At 35.8% G+C, this 17,771-nt stretch overlaps 1 protein-coding gene across 1 annotated transcript in view; it reads right to left on the bottom strand.

The window, feature by feature from the left end:
* Positions 1-6,844: 6,844 nt before the first annotated feature.
* Positions 6,845-17,771, bottom strand: part of LOC136033222 (mitochondrial ribosome-associated GTPase 1-like) — a 46,540-nt gene continuing 35,613 nt past the window's right edge. Inside the window, exons 7-8 of the mRNA XM_065713934.1 lie at positions 14,416-14,522; positions 6,845-6,993 (exon numbers count right to left, since the gene is read on the bottom strand). Of these exons, the coding sequence (XP_065570006.1) occupies positions 6,887-6,993; positions 14,416-14,522 (214 nt within the window). The 3' untranslated portion in view covers positions 6,845-6,886. The remainder of the gene's footprint in view (positions 6,994-14,415; positions 14,523-17,771) is intronic.

Raw genomic sequence — 17,771 nt, 5'->3', positions numbered from 1 at the left:
GATGATGGCTGGTACTATGACTGCCAATGAAGGAAGTATTTTTTTTTTTTTAGTTTTTAAATTAACATCATATCGTTACGCATGCGTCGGTAGACGAGAGTAGGTAGTTTTAGTCGCTTGAAGCGGTCCTCATATAAAGTTCAATCATTATTGAACTAGCTCTCAAAGGGATTACACCTGTTTGAACTTTTGAATTGTTTGAAATTGATTCCTTAACCATGAATTAATTCAGTGACTACAGAAATTGTGCAATGTGATAATTGAATCTATCACACAATCAGATTTTTGGCATTTTAAATTGAGAAAATTAGATACGATAGCCAAATGTGGTGTGTAGAGAAAATGAGATATAATTTACCTGGGTGTTAATTACATTGTTTAGTGTCAAGAAGCATTAGCAGTTGGGCCGACCTCGCACAGTTTGGACTGATTGTTCACTTGGATACATTAGTGAGGCTTGGCCCTCACAGAAAGATATGTTTCTTTCAATTTATAATCTTTCAATTATAAGGCATGAATCCTGCGAACATTAAAATCGGTGGTTTATTCCTAGCCAAATTTGCGGGATATCCCCTCCGGCCAGTTCGAATCCTAAAGGTAATGACGACGAATACCGGAGACTGAAAATTTGTTGTTTTTTGCTACGGCGAAAAACACGATCGTCAGCTTGTATCAGTCGCTAATCTTCTTAGTTTTAATGATAATGAGAAGGAAGCATCAACAAAGAAAACTAAGGGTGTAAATTATGCGTTTGATGGGCTAAAAAATCATCCTGATGTTTACCGGCAGTTTCTAAAGAAAGGGCAATATTCGGTAACGTATAGCCAGCTTTCGATTCCCGCCGCTAGTCTCCGTAGCCTAGTGGCCACTACAGAGAATGAACTTGCGGCTACAAAGTCAAATCTAGCTGAAGAAATCAAGAAACAATTGCTGAAAAGCCTAAAGATTTGACATTCCAAACTACAGCTAATATTCATGCTAAATTTCCGGTTGAAACGATCTTTTCTGAAATTTATGATGCAGTAAACATTGAGTTTCAGCCCGGATTTGAATTAATCGAAAAACATCTGAAAACCTGAATGCATATGACTGAATTACTACAAAATCGTATTAATCAGATTGAGCTGAAACTAGATGACATAGAGCAGGAAGAGAGAAATGATTCCCTACTAGTCAACGGTGTCAAACAGATTTCTTCACAAAGTGTTGGTGATGCTATAAAACACGTATTGTTTGTAAAGATGGGCCTAACTAATATTGCGGTTTCAGACATAGTTAGTGTTAAGCGATTTAGTGTTGGTTCAAATATTGCTCAAATACCAGATAAAGTTGCCCCTGTCCTCGTTCAGTTTCGATCAAAAGAAATTTTGATCCCGCCATGTATTTAAAGCAAAGAAGCAGCTTATTGGCTCGGGATTGTTTGTTGCCGAGAATCTTACTAAACGACAGCGTGATCTTCTGAGCGCCTTAAGAGATAAGTTCGGAATTCGCAGTGTGTGGTCCGATCAAGGCCGTATTTTTGTGCGCGAAACCGACCTCATATAGCATTTTCGATTTATGCGTATTAAAACTGTTTTTCTTCCATTCTTCTTTATTTCTTTTCTATTATTCTTTTTTAACGGTATTTTTTTCGCATTTTTTACGCATATTTATGTTTAATTTATTATTTAGATTCATTATTATCTTTTCTTATCCCCGTGATTTATCTGTCTTCCCTGTTTACTCTTCTTCCTCTGTTTTTTTTCCTGTTTATACTGAAGTTTTACTTTTTGTCCTTTTTTATGTGAAAAATGGCAACGTCTGATCAAGATCGTTTTAGTCTTTAGTATTATTTATCGAGAGGTATTGCTGGTGATGATGGTATAACGCGTGTTGAGCTAAAGCCTATGAGACAGAGTGATTATATTCGGCTACCGTATAATCAAGATGTAAATGAAAGGATTCTGCAACTATGTTCTTGGAATGTCCACGTAACTACGAGTTACCTAGATATTTTAGAATTAATTGATAAATTTTCTTCTTCTTTTCTTAGCTCAAACCAGTCGATCCCTCTGTATTCATTTCCAGGTTATGATCTTTGCATCAAGAACCGAGCATTGATGGGTCGTGGTGGTGTTGGTTTCTTTGTAAAGAATGGGTTGAAGTATCAGGAAAGGGATGATCTTGGTATATGGACGAAAGGTAAGGTTGAAGTTTTTTCAATTGAAATTTGATTTGATGGAAAAAAGAATATAATTAGTATGGTGTATAAGCCGCCCAGTCCTCACTTGGATGATTTCGTGGAAGAAATGAGTCAGCTGATATCGAAAGTACCGTTTGGAGCAAGTCATATTGTTATGGGTGATTTTACCTTTAACCTGTTGGATTTATCTAGTTATAATGTTGATTTTTCAAATTTTATGATATGGAATGATCTATACCCGCTTGTCAGTGACCTACGAGAATTACTGGACAGAGTTCAACCCTAATTGATAACATTTTCGTTCGTTCTGCTGATTTGAAGCTTTGTTATGCTGATGTTGTGACTTTCCCTGGTTCTGACCATCTTCCTTTGGTTGGTTTTTTAAGTGTCACTTAGGTAGACCCAATAAAAAGAAAATAAAGACAAGGTTGACGAAAAAAGAAAATCTTCGGAAGTTTGTGGAGGAAGTTAGTGTCATCGATTGGACATTTTCTGAAGAAGAATCCCCTACGAGAGCACTTTATAATCTGATGACTATTATTTTACCTATTTATAATAATGCATGTCCCATTAAGAAAATGAAAGTGAAGAAACAGGAATTCCGTAAGCCATGGATAACAAGTGATATACTGGAAGAGAGAAAGCGAAGGAGGGAGCTTTATCAAGGATATCTACATGATAAAAGTGATGCTTCATTTAAATTGTTTAAAAAGCAACGCAATTTAGTGAATAAATTACGTCGCAAAGCAATGGCTGAGTATTATGATATAAAGTTTTCAAATAGTAAAGGAAATATGAAAGAAACCTGGATACTGATTAAAGAAGTGACTGAGAGGAATGCTGATACTGGAGGGGGGATGAAGTTCCACTTCATGGGCTTTGTCCATGAAGATAAGAGTAGAATTGTAAATAAGTTTGGTAGTTTATTCTCTAATATTGGTTGTGAAGTGCAAAATAGTGTAAAAAATAGATTTCAACAGGTTCAAGAACATATAATATGTGATAATAGAGGCGAGAGTTTTGAATTAGCGTTTGATCCGTGTACACGTGATGAACTACTTAAAATAGTTAAAATCTCTTAAATCAAATTCTGCTGGAGTAGACGATTTATCTCTTCGAGCGTTTAAAGCAATAATGCATTATATACTACCGTGCTTGCTCTTCATCATTAATGTGTCACTTGAAAGGGGCAGTTTTCCTGATCAGCTAAAAGTTGCGAAAGTGATACCACTTCATAAAGGTGGCCCTAAAAAGGAAATTGAGAATTGGAGACCGATTTCTATTCTCCCATTGTTTTCTAAACTACTAGAAAAAGTGTTTCATAATCGTCTATATGGCTTCCTACAGGCTAATAGTGTACTGAGTGATACCCAATTCGGATTTCACAAAGGGCACTCGACGACGATATATATTTATTGATATTCGCAAAGCATTCGATACAGTTGAATTTCAAACGCTACTAAGTCGGATGGAGTCGTTAGTTGTCCACGGAAAGTCCCTGAAATGGTTTGATAGCTGTCTCACAGGAATATCTCTCAAAGTAGTCTGGAGTGATGTGAACTCAGCAGCATTTCCAGTGATGTCTGGAGTACTACAAGGTTCAGTGTTGGGTCCACTTCTTTACCTTATCTATGTTAATCTCGTGCGTTTTTACCTGAAAGATGTGTCTTACCTCGTTTCCTGATGATACCGTTTTAACTGTATTTGCCTCATCTGTGGAGGGTCTTGTGAGAAAAGCCAATCTTGCACTGGAAAGGCTAGAGGTCTTTACCTCATTAAGTCTATTGTGCGTAAATGTGCGCAAGACATTTTTAATGACGTTCTGCAGAGTTGGTACACCGCTAGATGCGCATGGACTCGTAACTTTATGTGGTAAACCAATTCAGCAAGTTTATCATCTCCGCTATCTTGGTTTTTTATCTGGATTACCACCTGTCATGGAAATGTCACAGTGACGCTATTTCATCAAAAATCGCCCGTGGGGTAAGCATACTTCGGCGTCTACAGCACTTTCTCCCACAGAGGATACTTCTAACTATTTATTATTCGTTGGTTTATCCATATATCTCCTAGGGCTGCCTCCTATAGCGTAGCAACTTCTTATCCAACTATAGAAGAGTGCAAAGTCTACAAAATAAAACTGTTAGAACAATAGGTAGATATGTCCAGGATGTGCATGACACCTGTGCTTGCTTAATATCGCTGAAGCTCCTTAATATCGGTCAGATAAGAGATTACCAGGCTGCTGTATTTGTGTTTCAGTGTATGAATGGCCTAGCCCCGGATGTCTTTAAGAGTTTTTAGCAAACAAAGAGTCATCTGCATAATTATAGAACAAGGCATAGTAGTGATATAGTTGTGGATTTACGTCATGATACCCGATCTTCATTCTCAATGAAACACCTGGGTCCAAGTGTATGGAATGAACTACCAGTGAGCATTAGGGCGGCGGAACACGTACCTCAGTTTAAAAAGAAATTAAAAGATTATTTTTTTGGGGATAATTGTTGAATTTTATTATGGGTGGCAGGGTGATTAAGGGAGGAAGGATGGGTTTTGGGAGGTAAGGGTGGGCAGGGGGGGGGGTTAAGATTAGGTTGGGAGGAATGAAAGGGGGGAGGGAGAGTATGTGTATTAATGAATAAGAGAGATTGGATTTTTTATTATAGGTAAGAAGATATGTGGACTTTCGCGCGAATACAAACCCTCATAGGTTTTCCCCAGCGCGAAAGTGTTGTATTTTATTTATTTATTTGTGAATGTTGAAATAAAAACTTGAAGTTAGAAAAAAAGCTGAGTTTAGGCTTTTCCCGTACTTTGTTGCTCGTCTCTGAACATTTTCGGAGAGCCTTACATCTTAAATAGCCAGCATGCTTTACAGCTCTTGTAGGTTTCACATTCCCTTTGACATTGAGAAAATCTCTGCCATATGTAGCTTGGTAAGAGGTCCGAATAAACGACAGAAAGCTAAAAAGTGATGCCTATGTTCCCAGAAATGTTAGAAGAACAATTTAGATTCTCTAATTATGTGCTGAAGATATAGATATTAAGTCTTAATGAGAAAGAAAATCATTAGAAGGTGTGAATGTTGTTTCTCGATTTAACAGAGCAATATTTTCTTTTTAAGGTTTAGGAAAAGCAGTCCCTAAAAATGTCCAGCGTACCTACACAAGAGTCCGCTCAAAAAGAGTGTAGCTTAATCAGTTTTGAAACTTTGGGAGTTCCCTTAGGTGCTACCTGCTTTGATTGAATATCCTGTCGACACACTTTTATACTGTCTTTTCAATACAATTTCACACAAAAACCACAAATTCTCACTAACTTTCAATGATAACTGTTGCTCTGAGCGAATTCCTTAATGAGCGCTTTTTCTTTGAGAGACTCATCCGACGATAAGGAACCAAGGATATCGGGTCCCCCTCTACAGTTTCTTATATTTCTTAATACAGTTTGCCTTTTTTATTTCCTCCCTCCACAATTTTCAAGCATACGTATCTGTTTTAAAATAATTTTGTTTAAAGTTTTTTGCTTAATTCTGAAAGGTCTTTTGTAATAAAAACTATTTTCCACCAGCTTTGAGTTGAAAACGAATATTTAATTTCGTATTTCTGAAAACGTAAAGGATGTCAGAGGCATTAACCAGTCAAAATTTGGAACGTGCCAAATAACAATAACTCATTTTATTTCTTAAAGTACTCCTTAAGGTAAATAGCTTAAGGAGTACTTAGAAACATGTAGTTCATTTTATTTCTTAAAGTACTCCAGCTTAAGCAGTACTTAGGAACATAGTAGTTCATTTTCTACGAAGTAGAGTGTATGCCAAGTGTCGCCAAACGCTAGATGGCGCTAATAATTTCTTTTGTTGATAACAGCTCCTGCTCTTATAATTTACTCAAAGCTGGAGTTAGGTTCCCTTGGGGCACTTGCCTCCTCTAGATCCAGCTATAACTTTACTCACACTCTTTGTACGTATATTAATTAAGTAATAATTAAGGAGAAACACAAAGGACGTGAAGTCGTATTTTGTGATGGGGGTTTCCATATTTACTGCTTTGCGGCAAAAATATTATGAAAACAGTAAATGAAATAGTTCATGGTTGCAGTAATAGCAGCAATCAGGACTGTATCCAGGAGGGGAGTTGATCGGCTTGAAATACTCCCCCACTCAAGCTTTTTAAAAAAAGTAACAACAATCCACGTAACAAATTTTGTTTGTCCCCCTCCAGGGAATACCCCCTCCCCCTCTCAAATCCTGGATACGACCTTGGCTGCAGCCAAGTAAAAAGCCAATCTTTCCAGTCTAATTTAGGAAGTCTTGATCTTCTCTTTTCCCCTTTGAGGGCAAGAATGTACCTATGCCTAAGATGCTAAAATCGTCAAGATAATATAGAGGAAGCACAATGTAATTGAAAAAGTATTTAAAAACTAGATGATGATTTGCAAAGTTAGTGATTCTCATATTTAATATTTAATTTTATATTACACACATATATAATACATAATATTATAAGTTAAAATATATATATATATATATATATATATATATATATATATATATATATATATATAACATATATATATATATATATATATATATATATATATATATATATATATATATATATATATATATATATATATATATATATATATATATATATATATATATATATCATAATTAATATGCCTATAGTTATAATTAAGCTACATTAGATCACTATCCAACATTAGTTTTCCAAATTGTCCGGTCCGAAAGGCTTTAATGAACTGTTCAGCAGCATGCTTAAAATTAGGATAACTTCTCTTTTCACCTGTAAAATAAGACCACTCTTTTAATAAATCGATTCAGTCATTTCATTTCACCTGTAAAATAAAGCTATTGCCTAAGCGACCTGATTCATTCATTTCATTTCATTTGTAAAATATAACCACTCTTTTAATAAACCAATTCATTCATTTCATTTCACCTGTAAAATATAGCTATTGCCTAAGCGACCTGATTCATTCATTTCATTTTATTTGTAAAATAAAACCACTCTTTTAATAAACCAATTCATTCATTTCATTTCACCTGTAAAATATAGCTATCGCCTAAGCGACCTGATTCATTCATTTCATTTCATTTGTAAAATAAAACCACTCTTTTAATAAACCAATTCATTCATTTCATTTCACCTGTAAAATATAGCTATCGCCTAAGCGACCTGATTCATTCATTTCATTTCATTTGTAAAATAAAACCACTCTTTTAATAAACCAATTCATTCATTTCATTTCACCTGTAAAATATAGCTATCGCCTAAGCGACCTGATTCATTCATTTCATTTCATTTGTAAAATATAACCACTCTTTTAATAAACCAATTCATTCATTTCATTTCACCTGTAAAATAAAGCTATTGTCTAACGACCTAATTCATTGATTCCATTTCACTTTTAAAATAAAACCACCCTTTTGATAAACCGATTTATTCATTTCATTTTACCAGTTGAGTTGCAAGCAACTAAGAATTTTCAATAAATAAAAGTTTTGTGAATACAACAAACTAAAAATTATGTCATTATAGCCATTACGTACAGAAAAGGGGATAGACTGACTGAGCTGTTGTCCAATGCTCTGAACTGAATTGGCCTATATAAAAAGGGGAAAGGGCAAATTTAAGTGGCGATTCGGTTCCTCCAAATTTTATGGTAAAATTACTATATTCGAATGGTTCGAAGATATTTTCAGTCGTAGACTAATGCTTTTTGTGTTTGACAAGTGTTATATTCAGGATGAATTCCGTTTTTGATGCCCTCTCCTTTCCCTTATCGAATTGTGAAAAACTGTATTCTTAACATGCACAGTTTGAATAGCTAAAAACTGCCTTTTTTATAGTTAGCAAGTGGTTCACGAAGGGCTTTTTATTAATTGTTCATCTACGTGATGAACATCTACATGAATTGATTTTGGACTGCCTAGATCGCCTTCTACTAACGTTTATTTAGATTAAATAAAAAAAAACAAGTTTTTTAAATGAAAGTAAGGAGCAACATTAAAACTTAAAACGAACAGAAATTACTCCGTATATGAAAGGGGCTTTCCCTCCTCAACGCCTCACTCTTTACGCTAAAGTTTGACTCTTTCTCTCAACTCTATTTTTAAAACAGTAAGAAACTTTAGCGTAAAGAGCGGGGCGTTGAGGAGGAAAAGCCCCTTTCATATACGGAGTAATTTCTGTTCGTTTTAAGTTTTAATGTTGCTCCTTACTTTCATTTAAAAAAAAACTTATTTTTTTTTAATTTAATTTCTGGACGTTTTTGAATTAATGCATGTTTTGATCTTGGCTCTCCACACATAAATAATTAAAACAAAATTTGCATATTAATTAATTGCAATTAATCGGAAGATTTTGAGAAAAAATGAGTGAGGGAGGAGGCCTAGTTGCCCTCCAACTTTTTGATTACTTAAAAAAGCAACTAGAACTTTTAATTGTTTACAAACATTTTCATTGGTAAAAAATATACGTAACTTACGAATTAGTTTACGTAACGAACTTCTATATTCGTATGTTTTTATTGCGTATATGAAGGGTTCAACCTTCGTCGCTCTTTACACTAAAGCTTAGATTTGTCCTAATTCCTTAAGAATGACCTCTGAATCACAAAGGCCGTAGAATAAATAGTTGAAATTACTAAAAATACTTTAGCGTAAAGAGTGATGTATAACGAGGAGGTAAACCCCTCATATGCGTAATAATTTTTGTTCGTTTTAAGTTTTAATGCTGCTCCTTACTTTCAGTACAAAAAACTTTTCATACTTATTTTTTCATTGTTTTTTCAAATAATGCTAGAAAATCCTGCGCCCCTTCATTGAAATTCTCTTCCCCCATGAGAAGTTTCTCCATGGAAATATCATCCCATGTACCCCCCCCTCAAATCTCCCCCCTAAACCAAAAAAATCCCCCTGAAAACGTCTGTACACTTCCTAGTAACCATTACTATATGTAAACACAGGTCAAAGTTTGCAACTTGCAGGCCCTCACACGGGGACTGCGGGGGAGTAAGTCGTCACCAAAGACATAGTTATTAGGTTTTTCGACTATGGTGAATAAAATGGCTATCTCAGAATTTTGATCTGCTGACTTTTGGGAAAAAATGAGCGTGTGAGGGGGCCTAGGTGCCCTCCAATTTTTTTGGTCACTTAAAAAGGGCACTAGAACTTTTAATTTCCGTTAGAATGAGCCCTCTCGCGACATTCAAGGACTGATCAGTCAATACAATCACCCCTGGGAAAAAAACAAACAAAAAACAAATAAACACGCATCCGTGGTCTGTCTTCTGGCAAAAAATGCGAAATTCCACATTTTTGTAGATAGTAGCATGAAACTCCTACAATAAGGTTCTCTGAAACGCTGAATCTGATGGTGTGATTTTTGTTAAGATTGTATGACTGTTAGGGGGTGTTTCCCCCTATTTTCTAAAATGAAGCAAATTTTCTCTGGCTCGTAACTTTTGATGGGTATAACTGATCTTGATGAAACTTATATATTGAAAATCAGCATTAAAATGCGATTCTTTTGATGTAACTATTGGTATCAAAATTCCATTTTTTAAATTTCGGTTACTATTCAGCCTGGTCGCTCCTTAGTACAGTTCGTTACCGCGAACTGTTTGATGACCATTTAGTTTTGTTTCCACCTTGGCTCATATTTCAACAACATAGGAGGGAACACTCAGCCACACCCCTGTATTTCAAATATTTATAAGCTAATTACTTCCGCTTTCGAAGTGAGGCACTATTGTTTTGGGGTTTATTTGGGAGTAGCTTACCCGTTACGCTGTGCTGCGATCTAAAAAAAAAGAAAATTCTAGGGAAATTCCGCAATCACAGAAAGTCTCCCCTGCATATTAATGACTAACAGCGATTGAATTTTAAAATGTTCGAAAAATTTTCCCCCGCGGGAAATCCCCGAAGAATAATGCCTCCCCTCCCCCCTGGCAATTCCCCTTCATTCTGGAATCGAATCCATAACCCCCGCAGGGGTTATCATACATGTAGAATACATGTAAGATTCCCGCATGTAGAATGTGGATGAACACATGTATAACAGTAGAATTTTTAAATTTGGAAAGTACTATGTCAGATATCAAATAAACAAAACCGTTGAATAACCTATTCAGAGAATTTATTAAAAAGAAATTTGATAATTTGGAAGCGTGTTAGATGACAGAATTCATAATTAACTAATCCATTGATTGAATATCTGCAAAATATGAATAATATGACCAGAAGGGCCAGTCAATCATTTGTATTGAGCTGTCTCTAATTTCAGTTAGCGCGAAAAGTAAGGCCTTGGAGAGGGGGAACGAAAGATTTTCATACCTAAAACATCCACAAGAGTGTCCTCAACCATATATATATATATATATATATATATATATATATATATATATATATATATATATATATATATATATATATATATATATATATATATATATATATATAGACGGCCCTTGGACATAGGGCCGAAATATCCCCCTAATTGGATTCCACCGTCTTGGAAAAAAAATTCCCTATTGCTTCTACTTTGAGTTTGTTTGCTATGGAAAGGTAGTGTGGTCTTTGTCGCTATTTTTATATCTATACTTTGTCTTAAGGAGCACAGGAAAGGCAATGGGAGACCACAAAATCAAATGGGGAGGAAAAAATCTCCTGGACTTAGATTATGCTGATGATTTAAACATATTAAAGTGTGAGCAAAATAAATGAGCTTTTAGAGGTTTTGCGAGTTCAAAGTGCTAGAATAGGTTTTGAAAATTAATGCTAAGAAGACTAAGTCACCAAGGCCAGGAATAAGTGAAGACAGAAAGACGTTGGGTAACGAAGAGATTGATAAGGTGGGCAGCTTCACTTACCTTGGTAGCATTATTAGTAAAGACGGTGGGAGCAGTGAAGATGTTAAAAGTAGAATAGTCAAGGCTCGGTTTTTTCACAAATAAAAAGAGTTTGGAAGAATAGGAAGGTAAGACTGCAAACCAAGATTAGTATATTGGAAGCTACACGTGATGATAGTTGTCAAATATGGCTCTGAAGCATGGGTGCTCCGAAAAGCCGATGAAAATTTACTAGATATTTTCCAGAAAAATTGCCTACGGATTGTTCTTGGTACTCAGCTGACTGACCGTATTTCAAACAGTAGGCTGCACGAAAAATGTAGATCAATTTCGGTTTCTAGGGCTATAATGAAGGAAAGTTTGAAATGGCTAGGTCACGTTCTGCGGATGAAGGATGACAGATACGGTCCTTGGAAAGAACACATACAATTAAACTGAATATTGGATTGAAAGCAGAAGGCTCAGCCTTCAATAATTTGATTGAATATTATTTACTGAAGGCTCAGCAGTTCAAGATTTTATTTCACTGCAATTTGTTTTCCAATTTTCTAATAAGTACAAAAGAAAATATTTGTAATATAATTCATTTTCCGTGAAGCACCAATGACACAGTAGGCTTTAGACTTTTACAGTTAGGAAAGGAAGCAGTAGCCAAACTTTTATTTGTAGTGATTTTTGTTCGTTATAGGCTTGATTTACATATTCAATTTAAACCTTACTCGTTTTAAAATATATTTATCCTTATTACCTGTTGTATGTTTGTTTGCTATGATTGTTTATTTAATTTCTGTTCGTTTTCGGTTTTACTTTCTCTTTAACAGTAATTTCTGGTCGTTTTGAGTTTTAATTATCATAGGAGTTTATTTCTGTTGATCTTAAGTTCAATATGGCCTTTACTTTTGCTTGAACAAGTTCTTTTTCATTTTTTTTAAAATCAATTATAAGGATAAGGATATCGTAAGGAAAGATTTAAGAGAAATGGGAACTTTTTCAGAGGGTGTAAAGAGGGAGGCGTTGAAGAGACTGGGATGGAGGAGTATCCTAAGGGTAGAATACTACCCTTGCTCATCCTAATGGTAGAGCAAGGTTTAGGACGTAAAAAATAAGCCTTGGGCATATTCATTGACATAGAATGAGCATTTGATAATGCTACCTTTGAATCCATAGAACTGGCTATGGAGGAGGCAAAACTAGATTAACTATTCAGAAATTGAATTCCAATATGCTCTGGGATAGGTAATCTTAGACAGAATCAACAAATCAAAAACTATTTAGAAAGGTTTTTCGCAGAGGGTAGGGATATAAGTTCCAATATACGTGAAATTTGGTCATGAATAGTTTTATGAATTCTAAAGCAGCAATACGTACATAGCCAGGCATAAACGGATGATATAGCATCCCTATTGAGAGGAAAACATACAAGGACCCTTTTTGAATTGGGACAGAACATGCTGGACGAAACTCAAATGGTCACATAAACTGCGATTAGCTCTTGAAAAGAGTGAAGTAGCTGATGAAGAAACAGGTGAAATATCTAGAGGTAATAATTGACACCAGCTAAATTGGAAAGCTCACTGACCGAAAATAGTTGTTTGAATCAATTGAACTCGAATTGCGAGCCACATTACCCCTTTTATAAGGGTGCAAAGGTAAGAATGCCATCAGCACATCATGGGACCCCTACGGCATCCATTGATCCTATCTTGGGACTTTTATCCGAAGAAAATCTTCTAGAGGAGGAAGCAATAAAAAGTAATATATGGCTTACAGATAAATAGTCAATGACCTAACGACAGCGAATACAAAATGGGGAAATAATTCCCATGTCGACTCTTTGTAACTCGTTACTTCCGTGCAGGGAGCTGCCGATGCAAAAAGATAGTTCTATCCCTAAAATAAAAGCGGAGAGGCCATTCCAGGTTGTCATAAAGGATAGGAAATAAGTAGAGCAGGAGAAAGGGCTGCTCCATCAAAGTAATTCGATAGTCTGTTATACTGATTGTTCGCAGTTTGATACTCCCAATGTTGACGAGGAGGTAATTAGTTATCATCTAGGAACACTTTCTATGTTTTTTCAGGGTGATATATTTAGAATAGAAAGAGCGACTGGAAGACTGTCAGAAAAAGGAAGCACAGGAAAAATTTGTACGTCTTAACTGACAATCAAGCATGTGTAAAGACTATTCAGAATGTAAAGAGCTGTAAAAAAAGACAGTTGGAATGCTGCCAAATCACCTTAATGTTGGTAGTAAGGATAAAGAAATGGCAGATGAAGCAGTAACGGCTGGGACACCGCCGTGATACTATGGTTCAAAACCAACCTTTCATCCCCATTCCTCAGGGCTGTGGGAAGGCGGCGATGTGGGGTTGGGGCAATAAGAGAGAGGAACAAAATTAGTACAGGAAGGTGAGATGTCAGGAAACAAAGGAATTGCTCCCAAAATTTATATCCACCTTGACAGAAAATTTTCTACTACTGAAAAGGTCTGAGATGAGATTGGTTATAGAGGCCATTACAGGAATTGGAAGTTTTAAGAAACATCTTTCCAGAGTAGGGAGAACAGAATCCACATTATGCCAAAACTGTGAAATTGGCTGCCATCAAAGCAAGAAAGCATCTGATAAGAGAATGTTCAGCTAGGTTTAGACACTGGCTTAAGACATTTTATAATGTTATTGTTATGCTAGAGGACATATTCAGGGAAGGAGAAGTCCGACAGTTGGCAATATTTATGGTAAGGATTGGAAGGCCAAATCCATCGTTGCCCCCTCCCCCTCCAGCCACAAATAGCGTAGTTTTGGGGTGTAGTAGCAATTCCCCTTGGAGGCCCGAGTCTTGATCCAGGGATATGGGGTACACCCTCATCATAATAATAATAATATACACTGCAAAAATATATATAAATTTTCCCACTATCATGGTACATAAACCACTATCTTGTTATGATACCAAAACAATTTCTTGGCAATCATTAATATAAGCCATAAAATATGTGCTTCCGGAATAATTTCCCGAATCCCGGAATAATTCCCCGAAGATAATTCCCGGAATTTCTTATCATTAGCGTATAACTTTTTGCTCTGATCCGAATTAATTTAGTCATTGTCGGGAGATTTCTAGAAAGAGTGTGTCTCTATATTCTTGGTGCAAAGTTATACCTTAGTGTTTCATATAATTTTTTATGTACTATAGATACATAGTAAATTGAGAAAGATATCAGGATTTATGCTGTAGAGAGAGAGAAAGAGAAAGAGAAAGAGAAAGAGAGAGAGAGAGAGAGAGAGAGAGAGAGAGAGAGAGAGAGAGAGAGAGAGAGAGAGAGATATATATATATATATATATATATAATTACCATTTCCTTGTCGTATACTAAGAAACTTGCTCTGCGATATAGCAATCCGCGTCAGAACTTCTGTTATATCATCAGAAGGCGTAGGGAGCTGAAAGGCATCGACATACCTGAAAACAATTGAACTATCACATAACAGAAGAAAATCAGCATAAATTTAAGTAAGTTGAGTTCCCAGATTTCGGCCGACTCGTGTTGTATAACAGCCACGCTTGTACTGACTACCGTATTTTCGACGTAGCACCTTAAATTAACTAGGTGTTCCCTCCTTAGACCACATTGCCGTTCTATCAAGAACAAATAAATTTTCAAATCAGGATAAATCCATTTGTTTAAACAGTGAAAAAAAAAACAGGTACAACTAGGCCCCCTCCCACGTCACTTTTTTCCCAAAATCGCTAGATCAAAATTCTGAGACAGCTAATTTGAAAGCCCTAATAATTATGTCTTTGAAGATAACATGACCCCCCCCCCCACAGCCACTGGGGAAAGCTCTTTAAGTTATAAAATTTGCCCATTGTTTACGTATAGTATTTGTTATTGAAAAGCAAGCACACATTTTTCGGGTGGAGAGGGAAGGACAAATTTTCTGATGGGGGAATTTTGCACGGGGAGAATTTTCCATGGACAGGGAAGTTTCCAAGAGTTGAACTTTTCAGGGGAAATTGTATACGGGGGGAATTTGCCAGAAATCCTATACGAAATTTCTTTATATGTCTTGCTTTCTCTTTACCGACTCAATTTTACGCGTGGATGTGTTAAGGGGAATTTTCCAGGCTAAATTTTCATCAGAATTTTTCCGTGGGCAGGGGATTTTTCCCTACCGGTGCCAGATTCTTGGTGTTATTTAAAAACAATCAGAAATTAAATAGAAAAACAAGTTTTTTCTACTGAAAGTAAGAAGCAACATTAAAAATTAACACGAATAGAAATTACTGCGTAAATGAGGAGGGTTGCCCCTTCCTTAACACACCGCTCTTGACGCTAAAGTTAAAATTTGTCCCAATTATTTGAAAACGACTCCTGAAATATAAGGGTCGTTTAATTAGAACAATAAGTAACTTTTTCAAAAGTGCCGAAAAACCTTAGCGTGAATAGTGAGGTGTTGAAGAAGGGGCAAGCCTCCTCATATACGTAACAATTTGTGTTTGTTTTAAGTTTAATGTTGCTCCTTACTTTCCGTTGAAAAAACTTGTTTTTTTTAAACCACTTCATTAAACAGATACGAAAAAGTCAGTGGGGAATCCCATACCATATTTAATGTGGAAAACCACAATATGAACACCCACAAAAAGACACTTAAAAGAACACTAATTAATAATAAGGAAACAGTATTATGATCAGCCTTTTGTATTTGCCAGAGGATATTTTATCTAAAAATACATTCCAAATAGAAAACTAAAGGGAAACGAATAAACAACTACTATAAGTTAAGTGATAATAATGAGGAACTTGCAACCATTAGTATCATTCTCTTCATGTTTATGTTCACTCTGAAAAATGAGATTTTCTGACAAGCCTATGGATGTTATTTGGAGAAAAAGACAATATATTTTTATCATTGAATTCATTAGCTTCAGGTCTATCTTTCAGGTCCACCAATCAAATTATGATTCTGTTTAGACTTTTTATTAGGGAATGGTCTGAACATGTTCAAAAATAGGCAAATTGACTAATTTTCTTACGCTTCTGCCCTATTTCAAACGGACCTTTCAATCTAAAAAAAGAGCCAATAGCTCATATGGCACTTGTGACGAGGTCGGAAGAGCCAAGAGCCAAAAGCTTCTTCCCACTAAGTTTCATTACGATTTCTCCACTCTAAGCGTTTTCCAAGATTTCCAGTTTCTCCCACCAGCTCCCCCAAATGTAACCAGATCCGGTCAGAACGTAGAATAAGAGCTCAGAGATACAAGGTCCTTCTAAATATCAAATTTCATTAAGATCCGATCAATCATTCGTAAGTTAAAAATATGCCATTTTTCTAATTTTTCCAAATTAACCCCCCTAACTCCCCCAAAGAGAGCAGAACCATTCTGGTTCTGTAAATCACGTATCTTGGACTTGTGCTTATTTTTGCCACCAAGTTTCATCCCGATCGCTCCACTCTAAACGTTTTCTAAGATTTCAGGTTTCCACCTCCAACTCCCCCCAATGTGACAGGATCCGGTCGGGAATTCAAAATGAGAGCTCTGAGACACGATATCTTTCTAAATATCAAATTTCATTAACATCTGATCACCCGTTCATAAGTTAAAAATACCTCATTTTTTCTAATTTTTCCAAATTATCCGGCCCCCCAATCCCTCCCATATGGTCGAATCGGGGAAACGAATATTTCTAATTTAATCTGGTTTTGTCCCTGATACGCCTGCCAAATTTCATCGTCTTTGCTTATATGGAAGTGCCTAAACTAGCAAAACCGGGAAAGACAGACAGACAGACCGACAGGATTTGCAATCGCTATATGTCACTTGGTAAATACCAAGTGCCATAAAAAAAGGATAATATATTCCAAAAATGTTAATCGGTAGATGGATAAACCAAAATCTCAGCTAACAAATAATAGCGAATTGCTCATTTTCTGTTGGAATATTATAAGGACTGCAGTCAGAGCCTTTCAAGGGGAGGAGGAGATTGCAACCAAACTAGCTGACCGCAGTACCGGGGCACTACAGCTGGGATGTTACAAACTTTGATTAAATTTCTCGCCATATTTGGTTCTTATCTTATATTTGAGTCGCGAAGGGTGCGCTGAAATTGATTTTTCCACCGACACCACCAACTCTAGGAACAGCTCTGACTGATAGAAGAATAAAGATGCACTGAAGACTTGCACAGCAAAGACATGGTATCAAAATGGTATCTACCGTCCTCTGCTCTATATTTTTTGAAGTACTACAATGGTGAACTTGAAAATGTTGTAAAAATACAAAATGATAAAAATGCTGTGCAAAGTTTTGACAATTCATTTTCATATCAATTTCGTTTTGTTGTGTTATATTTTCTTGTTATGCAACGTCCACCGCTAGCCGTAAGTTATTATAGAAATAAAGAGTATTTATTTATTAAAAGAATATACCAAGCTATTTTTATTAAGGTATATGTTCCCTCGGAAACAAATGAATTTGCGACAACCCCACAACTGTAATGTGCTTTAAAAAGATAAGATACATCTGAATTTATTAGTCTTAGATCTATCCATTCACCGATTCAGAATCGTATTTTGCTTACGATTTTTCTTGAAAACTTGGTTAGAATAGGAGAATTTTTCTAAACTTGCTTAAAATAGGAAAATTGTTCTTTTTTAACAATTTCCAACCAAATATCAACGCGTTTTAAATCTAAATAACCATGTGCAC

The sequence above is a fragment of the Artemia franciscana genome, chromosome 11, assembly GCF_032884065.1.
Source record: "Artemia franciscana chromosome 11, ASM3288406v1, whole genome shotgun sequence".
Classification (NCBI taxonomy): Eukaryota; Metazoa; Arthropoda; class Branchiopoda; order Anostraca; family Artemiidae; genus Artemia; species Artemia franciscana.
This window is presented reverse-complemented; position numbering and strand designations above follow the sequence as displayed.